The sequence below is a fragment of the Tetrao urogallus genome, assembly GCF_951394365.1.
Source record: "Tetrao urogallus genome assembly, chromosome: 2".
In the NCBI taxonomy this organism is placed as follows: Eukaryota; Metazoa; Chordata; class Aves; order Galliformes; family Phasianidae; genus Tetrao; species Tetrao urogallus.
The window spans coordinates 103,435,982-103,452,328 of NC_136814.1; the positions used below are offsets into that span (position 1 = coordinate 103,435,982).

Below are 16,347 nucleotides of genomic sequence, written 5' to 3' on the forward strand. Positions count from 1 at the left end.
ATCGCCCCGATAACCCCACGGGCGCTCCCCATTCCTTCCCCATCAATCATTAATGCCGGGCGGGTGCGGGGCAGAGGAGGAGGAGGAGGAGGAGGGCTGGAGGAAGGCTGCGGCTCCCAGCTTGTGGCAGAGGAATTAATTTTACGGTGATGGATGAGAGTGGGAGCGGATAATGCAGCCCCGGGTGGTCATTAAATGCTGCAAATGAGCACAAATCCCATCCCTGGCGCCCCAGGGTCAGAGCGCTTACACCGAGATCACCCAACCGTGCAACGAGGGGAGGCCAGGACCCCCCCATGCTCTGCTCCTGAGTCTCCATGGGGTGCACGGGGTCTTCATGGGGCACATGGGAGTCTCTCGGTCTCCACGGAATGCATGGGATCTTCATAGGGTACATGGGGTCTTCATGGGGCACATGGGGGTCCCTGAGTCTCCATGGGGTGCATGGGATCTTCATGTATCTCACGGGGTTTCTATGGAGCGTACAGGGGTCCCCGGTTCTCCATGGAATGCATTGGGTTTCCATGGAACACATGGTGGTCCCTGGATCTCTATGGGGTATACGAGGTCTTCACGGGGCACACGGGCTCCCTGTGTCCTCAATGGATACCAGGACCCCTGGATCTCTATGGGGTACACGGGGTCTCCATGGGACACACGGGGTGGGAGCGCAGCCTGGAGCGGTGTGAAGCCCCCAAGCTGTGGCCCACCCTGGCCCCATCCAGATGTGCGGTGCGGCGGGCCAACATCTGGCGGGGCTGTGGCTCTGAACACAGGCTGCTCTGTCTGCTCCCAGCGACCCGCGCCCATGACCAACGCGGATAATCCCCAGCCCTGCCATTCCGTATGAATACGCAGCGAAGCGTTTGCAGCTGCTTCCGTGCTAGGCAGTGATTTCCTACTACAACCCTTTTTTAAAATTTATTTTGCTTCTCCAGGAATATTCCTGCTTCTTTTTCACATGGCTGAGGGACGAAACACCCTGTAGGGATGAGATGAATTTATTCAGTATTTGGCAGATGACAGAACATGGCTTCCAGTTCACAGGTTCTTACCAATGGCACTCCCATCTCCCCACCACACACTCCGGGCACCGGTGCCGACTGAGCCACCAAACCCCATGGTGTGCACAAGAAATGAACCCCAAATTTGAAAGCAAAGATGCACACGTGCTGGAACCATGATGGCACAGCTCGCAGCTTGGAGAAAGCGTGGTCTGCAGTGTTCTTCCTGCAGGGGTTAAGGCGGTGATCGTGAAGGCAAGCAGAAGGTTTGCAATGTTCCCAGTTAAGCACAAGCAAGCTGTAGGGTTTGCTTCCCAACATGGATGAGGGTTGGAAAAGCTGAGTCATCGCGTCCAGCTGTCACCCCAGCACCACCATGGCTGCCTACATAGCCACAGGATCATTGTGGTTGGGAAAGACCTCCACCATCACCGTGTCCAGCCGCCAACCCATCGCCACCGTGCCTGCTAACCACATCCCTCAACAGAATCATAGAATTACTCCGGTTGGAAAAGACCTCAAAGGTCACCAAATCCAACCCCAACCCGCCGCACCATGCCCACTGACCCCTATCCCCCAAAGTAAGAAGGGGAGGTCATGCAGTGAGCAACAATACAAAAAAAAGGGTGCCCCGCGGATCCGTGCTTCACGAGCTGTGCACGTGCTGAGTCGGGTTCTCATCACTCCTCTCCCCTCCCTGACAGCTCGCTCACAATATTTACACTTGGCTCAGGCTGTGGCCACCACGTCTGTTTATTTCTGCTCTCCCAAAGGGCTGCAGGTACCCAACGAGCGCTCTCCGTGCCGCACTGGCTGCCGTTGGCTTCGGGCTTTATCGCTCCTTCCCATTCATCACCCCTGATAAATATTTATGGCTGCATTAGGGCACTCAGCTCCTTCCACTAAAAATAACATTCCAGAACACCGAGGGGAAAAAAAAAAAACCCGAAATGGTGTGATTGGAACTGATTGCAATGTTTCCTAAGCACCCAGACGGCGGTGAGCTCCCAGCCTCAGACTACACAACTCTGCTCTTTCTCTTAATTTTAAACAAAACCCAGCTCTCCTCTCAAGAATGAACACAGAGATGCTGATGCCAACCCAAGCTACTCATCCCTGAATTCCCTGCCTGCAAGGGGACATTTGGTAACAGTTTAAAGAAGAGGCACTGGTCTGGGGTCCTCCCACTGCTCGTTCCTCCCTGACACACCATCACTTACAGAGGACAATGTAACATCAAACACAACAGCAACCCGACAGCAGAGCGGTGCTTCTAGGTGGGTCTGAACGGTCCACACTCATGAGTCCCCCCTGCTTTACACGCAAAGAGACCCCAATGGTGCAAACCTCATTTTTTGTCATGCACAGCAAAGGGCAGGAGCCAAGAGGAAACAGCCAGCATGAGATGCGATGGTGCCGCTGTTGGGTGGGAAATCCAACAGATCGGAACGCATAGCGGGAGCGGGGAGTATTGCCTTTTTCTTGAACCTCCCGCAAATGGCAGAGTTCGATGGGGCACTGTCTGATTATCGTTAGTAAACACACTGAGGAAAACAGTACATGCAATGGCCTAAGAGGCAAATGCCCACGGGGAAACCCCTCGGTTGGCTGGGAGAACGCCGGCGCCGGTGGGAGGTCAGCGTCGATCACAGTCGCGCGATGGTGGTGGGTCGGCCGGAACGCGGCTCTCCCAGCGGCGCGGGGACGTCTTCGGTCACGAGCTCACCGAGAGCCCCCTGCGCCTGCACCATAGGAAACAGAGACTGAGCCCACGGCACTGAACCATGGAACCATAGAATCACAGAGCGGTTTGGGTTGGAGGGACCCGAAAGAAGAACACCCACAGAATGGGTTGGTTTGGAAGGGTCCCTGAAGACCATTCAGTTCCATTCTTCGCCCCTTCTGGAGGATAAAGAAGCCCTGAAAAAGTTTCTTGCCTTTATTGTCTCACTTTTCTCCATTTTCTGCTTCTCAGCACCACCCCTGGTGCTTCAGCCCCTGTTCTGTGGCAAGGGACAGCCATGTCCCAGCTGCCCTCCATACAGCAAAGTGCAGAGCAGCCATTAGTGTCCAAGGGGCACAAAGGGACTGCCGTGCATAGACAGCACAAAGAGCTCCACACTGCCTACATCCCCTCTAATGGCATCATTTCACTCCTTCTTCAGTTACCAGATTGTTTCCCAGCCGAGACAGGACTTGAATTTCTAATGTAAAAACTATCAGAGAAACTCTGAAGCTGCTTTCAGGTTATCTCTATCCATTACTAAAATGGCAGGGAGGCAGAAAGGGCAAAAGCTTTGTTTCTGTGCTTTGCAAATTACCTTCAGAGCGCAATGGTGCCAGTTTTATCATGCAGAATTGTGTTTTGCAGCAGTTGTGCCTAATTCTATTTGGCCGACATGGGCTGGATCCCAATGGACAATGTGAAGGTGGGATTCTTGTTCTGCTCTCTGGATTCTCATCAGTGTGCAAGCTTCCAGCACAATGGAAGAAGACCCAGGAATGGGATCCCCATCGACCTCTGCGAACCCACATTTGCGCCCACGCCGCGTGTTTTGGCTGCAGGAACCCTCCTTCCCACTGCCAGCGCTCAGAGATCAGCACTGCGCATCAGGCAAATACTATGCAGAGTGGAAACCCAACCCGGTGCCCTCCTACGTTTTTCAGTGGGGAAGTGATAGGGATCTGCCCCAGGTGCCTCGGAGGCATTGTGAGCGCGAGGCTCAGCCTTTCTCCGCCGACACAGTCTCATGCTCCCCAGCACCTGTTTGTCTGTCCATCTGCTGTGCCTTATTATAACACACAGTGCTGGCTCTTTGAGGGTAGAGATTGTATTTTTAGTACATCTGGATAGCGTCCGTTGCAATAGACTCCGATTTCCTGGCGGAGGCCTCTCAGTGTAAAAGTAATGCTAATAAAAGAAAAGATAACGGCGGTAATTCTGCTTTCACTGAAGTTAATGATGCTTTCCCACTGTCTGTAGCAGGAGCTGAATTAGGTCATAACTAGGAAAACCCAGCATCCTTTGGAATAGGTGCAGAGTGGCGGGAGGGAAACTCTCCTTATCTTGTACAGAAGCATAAAAGGAAGGAGAAAGCAGAAGGTTGGCAGAGAAATGTCCAGGCTCACCTGAATTGCTGTACAGCCTGTGGTTGTCCATCTAGCCTGCAACACAGGAAGAAGATACATCCATCAAACAGGCAACTGTATTTCCTGTACAATGAATAATCGTTGAATCATAGAATTGAGACGGTTGGAAAAGACATCCAAGATCATCCAGTCCAACCATCCACCATCACCACCACCATGCCCACTAACCATGTCCCTAAACAAAATCACAGAATCATTCAGGTTGGGAAAGATCTCTCAGATCCCAAGTCCAACCCCAGCCCACCCCACCGTGCCCACTGCCCACGTCCCTCAGTGCCACATCCCCACGTTCCTTGAACACCTCCAGGGACGGTGACCCCACCACCTCCCTGGGCAGCTGTGCCACTGCATCACCACTCTTACTGAGAAGAAATTTTCCTGATACCCAACGCAGACCTCTTGTGGTGCTACTTGAAGCCATTATCTCTTGTCCTAAACCCAACCTCTCCACCTCTCATTGCTCTACTGAGCAGCTCTTCAGCTGCAAACAGCTCTGAAGGCACTGGGGTCAATCTCCAGCCCTCTGGAATACAGGAGAGGAGCCTCAGTTAAACCCCTAAGCACGTTCCACACGGCAACCCAACAAATCCCAGAGAGGGACTCTCCACGGCCACCAGCACTTGGAGCCTGGAGGCGCCTCCACCACCTCCTGGGCTGCAGGAGGACTGCGCCTTCATTATCGATCATTCCTTGATTTCTTGGCCGGCTTTTCATCTCGCTATCTCTGCCACGTTAAGTCACTTAATTTCTGGCAGAGAGAATATTTACATTCCACACAATGGCTTTTGGGCCAAGTCCTGCTTTGGGTTATGTCTCCGTTCCCTAGTGCTGCTGCAGTGAGTAATAGGATTTGTCCTACTATGCCTCCACCACACATCCCATCTCAAAACCCCCTTCCCCTTTTTTCCCCAGGCAAGATGCTTGGGAAAAGAAAAAAAAAAAAAAGCAGAAGGGTCATCTGCTAAGCATCTCAGCTATTTAGCTTAAGAGGAATGTTCTAGGGCAGAGAGAGTCCTGTGATTTAGAGCCAACGCCATGCTGCTTTGAAAGCTGAGATCAGACTCGGTGCATTTCTTCACGCATGCTGACAATGCCGAACGCTGATGGACAAACCATCAGGAAGCTGAGCATTCCCAGGCACCTGAAAGCACTGGACTGGAAGACGCAGGAAAATGAGGAATTTTAGTGTGAAACGTGATCCCCTTTGCTTCTTCTCAGCCAGAAGGAAAATATGCGTAGAACAACAGCAACAACAAAAAAAGGATAAAAAGTCCAAGTTTGTCACTGCTGGAATAAGGCTTGGCTCAACGAGACAGAAAAACCTCCGGGGATGGTGGAGATGAAAGGGAGCCATGAGCAGCCCACATGGGATCATCGCCTGTGGGCGATGCTGAGCGCCCGTCCGGACAAGGTCGTATGAGGCGGTGCTGCGCCGCTACCCAGCCCACGTGTGGGGCTGTTGTTTTTGAATGTACTCATCCACAGCACAGCTCCTGCAGCACTTGGAGCAGCTCTTCCTCCTCCTCTTACACATTAAAAATATCTGTGCGGGGCTTTGTTAAAGAAAAATGTTCCCTAAAGCTGGGTGCACGCTGCGGGAACAGCCGTGGTGGCACTCTGACACCAAAAGTCCTCCTTGGGGAATCGGAATGGAGAAAGCAAGCCCACCCCTGGGGATGAGCAGATCCGAAAACGTGCGGCAGGAGGATCAGAACTAGAGAGTCTTCAAAGGTCCCTTCCAGCCCCAACCATCCTATGTCTCTATGATCTTCAAGGTCCCTTCCAACTCATTCTATGGCTCTGTGACCCTTCCAACCTAACCATTCCATCATTCTGTGATTCACAGCTCAGAGACAGGATTTCTTCCCTTACCTCGATCCTTCCCGTTCTGCATTTTTTCCATTTCTTCTTCATCTTCTTCCTCTGCTTCAGGAAGAAGAAAAACATCACGCATGGATGAGACATGTACACGAGAGAACTGAGACATATGGAAATCACAAGTTTTAGGCTAAAACCAAATCTAAAAAGTGGAAGTATTTCTATGGAACATGGAAATTGTTTATGGAAAAAGGAAATGGCTTTATGGAAGAAGGAAATGGTTTCATGTTGATCTGAGGTGGAAACCCTGAGGTCCCTTCCTGGAACTGCTGTTTGCCTGCTTCTGCTCTCAGGACCCTGGGGTCAGGCTGTGCCCAAGGCTGGATTTTTGCACCATACCCATTCCACTGAGCCCTGTTTCAACTGAAGAGGATTTAAGACAAAGCTCATATTTATATTACATTGCATAGGAACAGAAAGCCACATTCTTCTGTAGATGGTGGCTTGTGTCTGTGTGCAACATCTCCCTGAGCTCTAAGCAAACAGGTGACGGTTGTTACACGCAGCGCTATCACTCCTGCCCACTTCACACTCTGCTCAGTGCAAAGACAGACAGAAAGCTCCACAATAAAGGGCACAATTTGAAGACCTTCAGATCAAAGTGGATCTTGACCTGCACACTGATATTCGCCTTACTTGCTAAACAGCAGGAGCACCAGAACCTGTAAAGTCTCAAACCAGAGCCACACAGCATTCTATGGTTCTATTTAGGGACATGGGTTAGTTGGCATGGTAGTGGATGTGCTGATGTTTGGACTTGATCACCTTGGAAGTCTTCTTCAAGCTCAGTGATTCTATGATTCCATTTAAGGACATGGTTTGGTGGTATGGTGGAGATAGATTGATGGCTGGCCTTGATGATCTTGGCTTTTCCAACCTTAATGATTCTATGACTCTCTGATTCTATATCATCAAGCAAGGGCATATAATTAATTTCCTTTTTGCTCCCTCATGCCACATCTGCTGCCAGCACTGCCATTGCTCAGCAGCTCGTGCCCTGCTCAGGAGATCTGACCTTCAGGAAAGCAGCATTTCCGAGTGGTGCCCAAGCCATGGGGAGCTCCTGCTATTGCACACATACAGATCAATAGCAGCAGGAGCGCAGCAGCTAGGTGTTAGTCTGCTGCTACAATCAGCAGCCAGGCTTCTATCTGCAGAATGTGACCTTAACCATTCTGTTGGTTAAGTGATAAAATCAATGGAAATCCTATTCGGATGGCATTTGGAGTTCTCAGCAAGGCTAGCCATAAAAAATGATTTTTCATTTTATTGTTGAAGAAATGAACGCGTAATCTCGCGTTACGCCTTAAATAGAGTTTTTACAAAAAATAAATCTAAAGACAAATCTCTCTCCTCTTACCTGAGTGCAGCTCCTTCACCAGCGATGACATCGTGTTGGTGATGGAGTCGGCGGCCACCAGCAGGTCGTTGCGCAGGTTCCTCCTTGTACCTGGGAGCAGAGCAAACACGCAGCAGGTAAAGCAGCTGCACACAGCCCTCCTGCCTCATGGATCCTGGCCCCATGGAGCTCAGCCCCGCAGAGCTCAGCTCCACGGAGCACAGCTCCACCAGGGATCCCTGCTCAGGAGAGCAGTGGTGCTGCACCCAGCTGCATTGGAGGGCCCTGAGAAGAGATCTGGATTTGCTCTGGAATGCTCCCACTCTGCCTGGCTATTGTCTGCAAGCCTATCATCTGCTTGCTAATTAGCTGCTGCATTGCTTTTCTCCTCGATGAGGGTAGCACTCCTACATCAGCTCAGGGTTTTTCTGCTCAAGATGCTTGAAGTTGAGTGCTTGTCTTGTTCCAGATATTTCCCATCTCATCAATCTCCCAAATGCTGCGATGGCTTCGACTCCTCTGAGCGATTCTACCATTAGCGGTTCTACCATTAGATTTGGTAGATTTGCTGCTAGGCTCTGTGCTGGCTATCAGCGTGGCCCATGAATACCAACATGGCCTGTGAATGTCTGCATGGCTCACAGATGTTAACACGGCCCATGGATGGATGTCAGCACAACCCATGGACTTCAACACAGCCCATGGATATCAACACACCTCATGGTTGGATGTCAACGCAACCCACGGATGGATGTCAACACCACCCGTGGATATTAACATAAGCCATGGATGTCAGCATGGTCAGCACATATCTTGGAGGCCGTGAACATTCCATCAACACATCCCTGTCCTCTGGCTTGGGCACCAAGTGACCAGCGCTGTGCCCATGGCGTGATGGTCTGGCAGCTACACAAACAAACAAACACCGACTTTAACGAGCTCATCTGGATGCCCACTGCCACTGGAGGCCCTTCTGGCTGGTGGCATTAAATTATTTTATTATGTGAACACACAGAAATTTTATCCTGCTTCCTGCGTTCTCCACTTGCTTAGAATTTGTCTGATTTTACATGATTGATATGAAATAGCACTAATTGTGCAGATTGCCTTCCCGGAAAGATCATTCCCGGAAACTTATTACGGAGCCTGCTGACCATGTTCTCTTGCAAAAGGTTTACCAGCTGTTGGGCTTTATTCTAATGCTGTTTTCTCCCAGTGGCAAAGTGGAAGACCAAGAGGGCACCGCTGAAGGAAATGTATCCCATTAGGGACCATAAGACTTGGTTCTGCAAACATTTCCTGCTGATCTCCCCTCTGACGTGGGGTGGGAGTGATGATGTTGGCAGTCCTGGGTATGGCAATGAGAAAGTGAGCAGGAATGAGACCTTCACCCACTTTTTCTCTTTTCTCTCATTTTATAAGATATGGAAGAGCTCACAGAGATAATTTAAATGCTTTGGTTAAAAAAATTTTAAAAAAGTAAAATAAATGGAACCTTTCAGGAGGTTTTGTTCTGAAAGCATTGCCTATGGATAATTTGCTCCTGTGAGCCACAACCACCACCACCATACTATTGGGATGTAGGTGCTACCCAAGCCCTTAGCACTACAACAGCCCTATACAATACCTGCCATGCATTGCATAGAGATACTAAGGTGTTAAAAACCCAGATAAAAAGAATTTTTTTCTCTTTGGGCAATATTGACAGGACCTAGTGAAGACTGTGCTCCTCTAAAGCAGGAATGAGCCACGGTTCATTCCATGAGCTTGTCCCAGAGCCAGGAGTTGAAGCCTGCACACTGTGCACAGGGAACATCGCTTCTTCTGTGTCTCCAAATGCAGATGGATAGAAAGCACATTTTGATGCCAAAGCACTACTGTAAAATAAAAAGAATCAAGTAGGGCAGTTACTGTACTACAACAATCTTGTGTTCATTACTCGTAGCTGCAGAAAGGAGATCATTTTGCCTCTTTGTGCTTTCCTCATTAAAAAACCAAAGGGGAAAATGATGAACCAGATACAGCAGATTTTCCCAGTGCCTGGTGGGACTCACAGCACCGCTGCGTGCAGCCTGGAGAATAGAAAGCTGATCTGCAGGGGAAGGACGGGCAGCTGTTGAAGGAGTGGGATGAGGCTCTTGACTCGTTGGGGGGATGAAGAGGAGGCGCCAGGGCCACCCACAGCAGCAGATGGAGCCGTGCCGCTGGTGTTTGGCACCGCGCCTCCTGGAACGAGGCTTCGTCTCTGGAAGCGCTTAGAGAGATCAGAGAATCATAGAATGGTTGGGTTGGAAGGGACCTTAAAGATCAGAGAACCATAGAATGGTTGGCTTGGAAGGGCTCTTTCAGCCCATCCAGTTCCCACTCCCTGCAGTGGGCTGGTTGCCACCGAGCACATCAGGCTGCCCAGGGCCTTGGCAGCTCCAGGGATGGGGCACCCACAGCTTCTCCAAGCTCGTTTCTGCTGGTGGGGTCAGAAAAAGGCATCTCCTTCTCCAAGATGAGCAGTGATGGGTTGGTGGTTGGACTTGATGATTTTAGTGGTCTTTTCCAGTCTTAATGACTTTGTGATTCTATGAGCTCTAGATACTTCGCACTTCCATACTGGACTTCTTCCACCCTATGACCTACTCACCAGCTGAAATTTTGGAGAACAACCAACAGAGCCTTTTCTTTTCACCAAGCACTGAGGGCTGAAGGCTTGCAGTCCTCACTTCAGCGCGCCGGGGATTCAACATCCATTAAGGTTGGAAAAGATCACTAAGATCACTAAGACCACCACAAACAGGAGAACATCTATCTGACAGAATATCTGACATTAATATTCACCACCTCCCCTACTCAGCAAGAAATATGCTCATGAATGAGAAAATTCCACCTCCAGATAACGAAAGCATGAGATACAAGTTGTCATCTTTTATGGAACTGAATAGCTTGGCCTCTGGGAGATGTAGAGGGAGCTTGGAGAAGGCAGGACTGAGGAACTAACTCCCTCATTCACTGCAGTGTGATGGCTCCCTAAAGGTAGAAAACCTCTTCTTTGCCAGTCTTCTTGACATCAGACCCAAGTAATGCTTTTACTTGCCTTTTCCCAACATCCTGAGGGTGGAACCTCCATTTTTCTCCCTCTCTCCTCTGCGAGGAAGAGGCAGAGGTCTGGACTGAGTGCACAAGGTTTCTGTTTCATCTGGTTGTCTTCAAATCTTGAAGCACTTCTTGAGCCCCCAGTGACGTTTGCAATGCATGACTGCAGAAGTTTTTTTTTTTTTAAACTAATAGCTGCTATGTATGAACTCACACTACCTACAGAAGCTGGGGAGTATAAATATCTATGTCAACTGCTGCCCTGGTGCTCCTCAAAGCACTCTAAGCTGAATTATTCAGAAAAGGACAGTTAACCCACTTGATCCAACCATTTTGGTTTTACCAAAGGATGGGGGGATGAGGTGTACATAGGGAAAGGCAGTTGAAACTACCCAATAACCTCCTACTTCTTGTTGAATCACAGAATTGTTTGAGATGGAAGGGATTTTGAGTTGGAAGATCACCCAGTCCAAATCCCCTGCAATGAGCAGGGACATCTGCAGCTCAGTCATAGAATTATAAAATCACAGAATCCAATCATAGCATCACAGAATCGCTTGAGTTGGAAGGAACCTCTAAAAGTCATCTCATGAACAGGGACCCCTACAGCTCCACGAGGTTGCCCAGATCAGGTTGTGCCTATACAGATTGGCACCATTGAGCTTAGGCTTTTTTTCAAACACAAGTGGTGTAACATCTAGAGAAGGTGCAAAGGAAGTAACAAGGAGCTGTGATCCCAGGCAAGAACTGGAGAAAGGGATCAAGAAAACATTCAGCCCCATAACCAGAGAGTCAGCTAGGTTGGAAAGGACCTCCAAGTCCAGTATTATTTATACAAAGTATGTGTTCTGTTTCTTTGCTATGATCCTCCCTTCTTTCCTTCCCTGTTGGCATTAGTCTGATAGTGACAGGACAAGGAGGGATGGCTTCAAACTAGAGGAGGAAAGACTGAAGCCAGGTGTTAGGGGGAAATTCTTTACCTAGAGGGCAGTGAGGCCCTGGCACAGAGGATCTGTAGATGCCCCATCCCTGCCAGTGCCCAAGGCCAGGCTGGATGGGGCTTTGGGCACCTGGTCAATGGATGTGTCCTCATGGCAACGGCTGGGTTGGGTGGATTTTAAAGTGCTTTCCAACCCAAAGCACCCAATTCTAGGACTCTACAATTATCGGATAACTTTCTAGGATGGGAGAACCCTTTAAAATGGAAAGAATAACAACATGCCGCAGTTCCTTTGGTCTGGAGCATAGCAAAGGGTGCCGGGCTGCCCCATTCCCTGCTCCACGAGATGCTCACCTTGTGTGAAAGCTTCTTGCATGTCCCCGATGTCCTGGGGGCCGTGTGTTGGTGTGGAGCCAGCAGAGGTGGATCTGACGGGCATGGGCAGCGGGCGGCTGGCTCCGTGGGTGGGGGACGAGTGCGCCGAGCCCGCTGCTTGCGCCTGCACGGAGACACAGCGTGCACATCTTACACTTGTTTTGGGTCAGCGTCTACAAATAATGTCGTAAAGCATTGCAACCATGCTCTGCAACCTGCTCTGCACAGAGCTAACCGCTGCTGGACGTGAGGTTAGGAAACCAAAAGCTTAGCTTTGCAGCATCCAGGAAGCAAACAGCAAATGCACGATGAGGGGCTGAGCAAACCCACAGGTGCCATGCAGGAGATTTATTAATACTTGTTGCTAAAAAAAAAGGCATTTAAAAAAAAAAAAAGAAGACAACTTTTTCTGGTTGCTCTTTAACTATCCAGAGCTGCCCTCATCATCCCAGTGCTCTGCAATCCTACAACCCAGGCATTCTCTGCAGCAATTTCTATCTCAGCACACTCTACACCTTCTTGCTCAGTTCACGACCAGCTCTGCCATGCTTTGCTAGCCATGATTGACGACCTTAACCTGTATTTATATTCAAGCTGTGCTACCACGGATGAGGGGAAAACTACCCATAAAAAAAAATCACATGAAAGCTGCACAACCCCTGACCAAACTCATTCTGTTTGTGCCATTCTGTTTGCTTCCCTTCCTCCGACCCGTGCATCCCTTGCTCCCTTTGACGTGCACCAGTTACCAGGGCAACCCTGCAACACCGCTGCACTGTGCCCAGCGCTCCGGGCACAAAAACCCGGCAGCGTGCAAAACTGTTGGTTTGAAACTGCACTGATAACACATAGAGTGAAAGAAGCAAGCAAAATATTCTCATGGTGCTGGCAGGGGAGATGGCTGCTGCAGGAGAGAAATGGTCTTGCAAAGATAAAATGGTTTGCAAATGAAACAAATACACAGGAAACATCATCAGCTCCATCGGGCAGATAAAGCCGTGCCTCTGCCCAAGCTGCCCGCCAGCTGCAGGGCCAGCTCCATGCATCTCCACATCTGGCCCGTGGCACTCCCCAGATGTGCGCTCACTGGGACTGCAATCATAGAATGATAGAATTGTTGGGTTGGAAGGGACTTTAAAGATCATAGAACCATAGAATGGTTGGGTTGGAAAGGGCCTCACATCCCCCCAGCCCCACTCCCAGCCATAGGCTGCTTGCTCCCCACTAGCTCAGGCTGCACAGAGCCTTGAGCAACGCCATGGAGGGGGCACCCATTGTTCACTGGGCTGCAGCACCTGGGCATCACCTCGGAGTAAAGAATTTCCTCCTTACATCTAACCTAAATCTCTCCTGAAGGACCCCCCAAGCTCCATGCTCCAGCCTCCAGCCCTGGTGACACCTGTATTCTACTGACACGTGCCTTTGAGACACGTCAACCAAGTCCGTGTTCTTAGAATAAGTGCCCAAGAAACTGAAATTGTTTTTCTCAATCGCTGGGCACGCAGATGGGCTGTGCCAATTTGCATACGGCAACAAGTGGAGCAGAGGGGCTGGGAACGTCCCTCACTCTCACAGTGACGCAGTTCCTGGAAATCTGAGTGATTTTGAGAAAAGCTGGTGACGGCGTGCAGCCAACGTGGCATGGAGAGCAGCTTGGGGGCAGCACCGTGCTTCCTGCCGTGCAGCAGCTCCTGTTGATGTGACCTGCAGCACCTGTTGGCCAAAAGAGGATCTGAAAGCTCTGGGGAGCAAATCGCCTTCGTGGGGCAGTGAATCACTGAACTGTGGAATCACTGCGGGTGGAGAAGACCTCTAAGGTCCCCAAGTTCAATCCCAACCCAGCCCACCATGCCCACGTCCCTCAGTGCCACATCCCCACGGTTCTGGAACCACATCCAGGTTTGGTGACCCCACCACCTCCCTGGGCAGCTGTGCCACTGCAGCACTGCTCTTTATGAGAAGAAATGTTTCCTAATGCCCAACCTGAAATTCTCTAATTCCAGACAAAATAAAAGTATTCTACATATCGATCTCACTCTTTTTGTACTTTATACAGCAAATGTAGTCTCATGCATGCTTGGGTGTTTCCACTCCCGTGGAAGAATTACGTGTGTGGAAAAACGGTGCATGACCTTTAGGCAACATTTGTGATGCATAACCATACAGCAAAGAGAAAGGAGAACATGTGAGCTGTCTGTACGCTGCTGTTGTTTGCTAACCACGAGCATGATTTGGGAAAACCAGAAAGCAGCGATGGGACCGTACAGCTCGATGTCCTAGAAAGCAGATTATTGACTGAGAAAGCAAGAAAGACATCTGGTGCACGCAGACACACTGCGGAAGCGGAAGGGAAGAGCTGAGGAGTCCCCCCAGCACGGGCGGTCGTAATGTGAACCGCAGGTGCCGGGCTGGGCCCCATAGGAGGAAGCGGTGGGCGGACGCGTGGGCAGGGGACGGGGATGGAGGAGGCACGGACAGATAATGGATGAGCTCAGGAGCTGTTCCCGAGGCGGAATGGGAAAGCAATAAATCACTCCTACAGCCTTCCTCCTCCTCCAAAGGCTGAAGGAAGGAACAGGGCAGGTCGTAAATACTGAGCCGAGGCTGCTCTGAGGTTGTGGAAGTGAACCCAACGCAGGGCGCGCAGCAATGTGTGCACAGGAAGCTCTGGGGTTCGTTGCAGAAGGACCGTGAACAGGCTTTTAAGTTCCTGTCTGATGCTGTTGGGTTACGGGAAGAAGAGTGCAACGTTAAGCATCCTGAAACACTTCTGTACCCGGGATGCAGAAGATGGATTTCCATTAATAAAAACAGCCATGGAAAGCCCTGACCCAGCTCCTGAAATGTCTGGGAGCTGACTCGTATGTACTGGCCTCAGTTTATCAAGACTTGCATGCGGCAGCTCTGAGGTTGAACCTGAAAAACCCTAAAAATCTCATGAAAAAAAACAGCTCTAGGCTTTGCATCAGAACAAGAGGTGTGGGAAGAAGAGACGGTAACATCTCTCACTGAATGGAAAAGGGCCTCCGAGGTGTCCGCTCTGAACCGCCGTACCCATCAGCGCTTCTGCTTCCAGGGGAGCCGGGGTGGATGACCCCAGAAGGACCCACGTTTGTTTGTATGATTCTGTGATCCTACCAAGAAACTGAGAACATTCGCTTTGCAAGGAATTTACGTTGACTTTAATGTGCTTTATCGTCTAACATATCCCCGTGAATAGATTAAAATAAAAGAGATCTCGTGTACCTATAAAAAGCTAACATTTCCTTAGAGAAGCGATTTAGACAAGTAAACAACTCATCATGCCCCAAATAGCTAACTCCAGAAAACGCTGCAGAAATGGATCAGAAATGAAAAGAACGTAAATGCGTGGCCTACAACACTCATTTTTTGTTCAGTACCTTCGCTGTAGGAAATTAAGGAAATCAGACAATGTCAAACGGCATCCGAGCAAAAGCAGGAATCTTCATTAGAAAGGGAAATGGGAACAGGCTTTTCATCTGCATATCATGCACGTTCGCTTTCTAACTTGCATTTTCTATAAAAGAGGGGAAATTTAGGATAGATGTTATAGGGAAATTCTTTACGCAGAGGGAGATGAGGCCCTGGCACTGCCCAGAGCTGTGGGTGCCCCATCCCTGGAGGTGCCTGAGGCAGTGGATGAGCCCTGAGCAGCCTGAGCTGCTGAGGAGCACCCAGCCCACAGCAGGGGTGGGGCTGGGGGAGCGGTAAGGTCCCTTCCAACCCAACCATTCCATGGCTCTATGATCTTTAAGTCCCTTCCAACCCAACCATTCCACAGCTCTATGATCTTTAAGTCCCTTCCAACCCAACCATTCCATGGCTCTATAATCTTTAAGTCCCTTCCAACCCAACCATTCCACAGCTCTATGATCTTTAAGTCCCTTCCAACCCAACCATTCCATGGCTCTACGATCTTTAAGTCCCTTCCAACCCAACTATTCTGCGATTCTATGATACCATCTTCTTTTCTGCCCTTATTTAAGAACTACACGGCAGCTCTTGAGACTGATCTCAGGATAATTCCCAAGGCTCACGCTGAGTGACATCTACCACAGCCTCACGGCTTGCCCTGCCCCGGATTTCCACAGCTTGTAGCCTGCAGGCCCCATCCATCCCCTTCATTTCAACAAAGAGCTGTCAAGTTGGAAATCAAGTTGCACTCTCCACGGATGTACAGGTCACCCGCCTAGCCTACATCATCTGTGTTTAGAATTTCACACATTTACAATCCAAACGCTGCAGTGCCCTTGCATTCCTTTGCTCATTTTGGGGCTGAGCCAATGCAATAAGTAGTGTCGGAAAGCCTGAAAGCAATGAGCTGAGACGCTCCCTGCGCCGGGGTTAATTTTGTTTAGAAACGCCCTGAAATATTGGGGAAATTTATGAGTGCTGAAGAGTGCAAATATTTTATTAAAGTGAATATTATGGACTACCACAGGCAGGTTAGTGAGTAATCCTTGACAAAAGAATCAAGCTCACTCATAAAAGTCATTCTTTGTGTTTTTTTTAAAGTTTTTATCCTGTGAGTGGCTGCCAGACAACTGATGTGCTGC

The 16,347-nt window shown here is 49.8% G+C and overlaps 1 protein-coding gene across 1 annotated transcript in view; it reads right to left on the reverse strand.

The window, feature by feature from the left end:
• Positions 1-4,164: 4,164 nt before the first annotated feature.
• DTNB (dystrobrevin beta) overlaps positions 4,165-16,347 on the reverse strand; it is a gene marked incomplete at both ends in the record, with an annotated part of 126,144 nt that continues 113,961 nt past the window's right edge. The window contains 4 exons of the mRNA XM_079532659.1: positions 4,165-4,217; positions 6,027-6,080; positions 7,393-7,482; positions 11,750-11,894. Of these exons, the coding sequence (XP_079388785.1) occupies positions 4,165-4,217; positions 6,027-6,080; positions 7,393-7,482; positions 11,750-11,894 (342 nt within the window). The remainder of the gene's footprint in view (positions 4,218-6,026; positions 6,081-7,392; positions 7,483-11,749; positions 11,895-16,347) is intronic.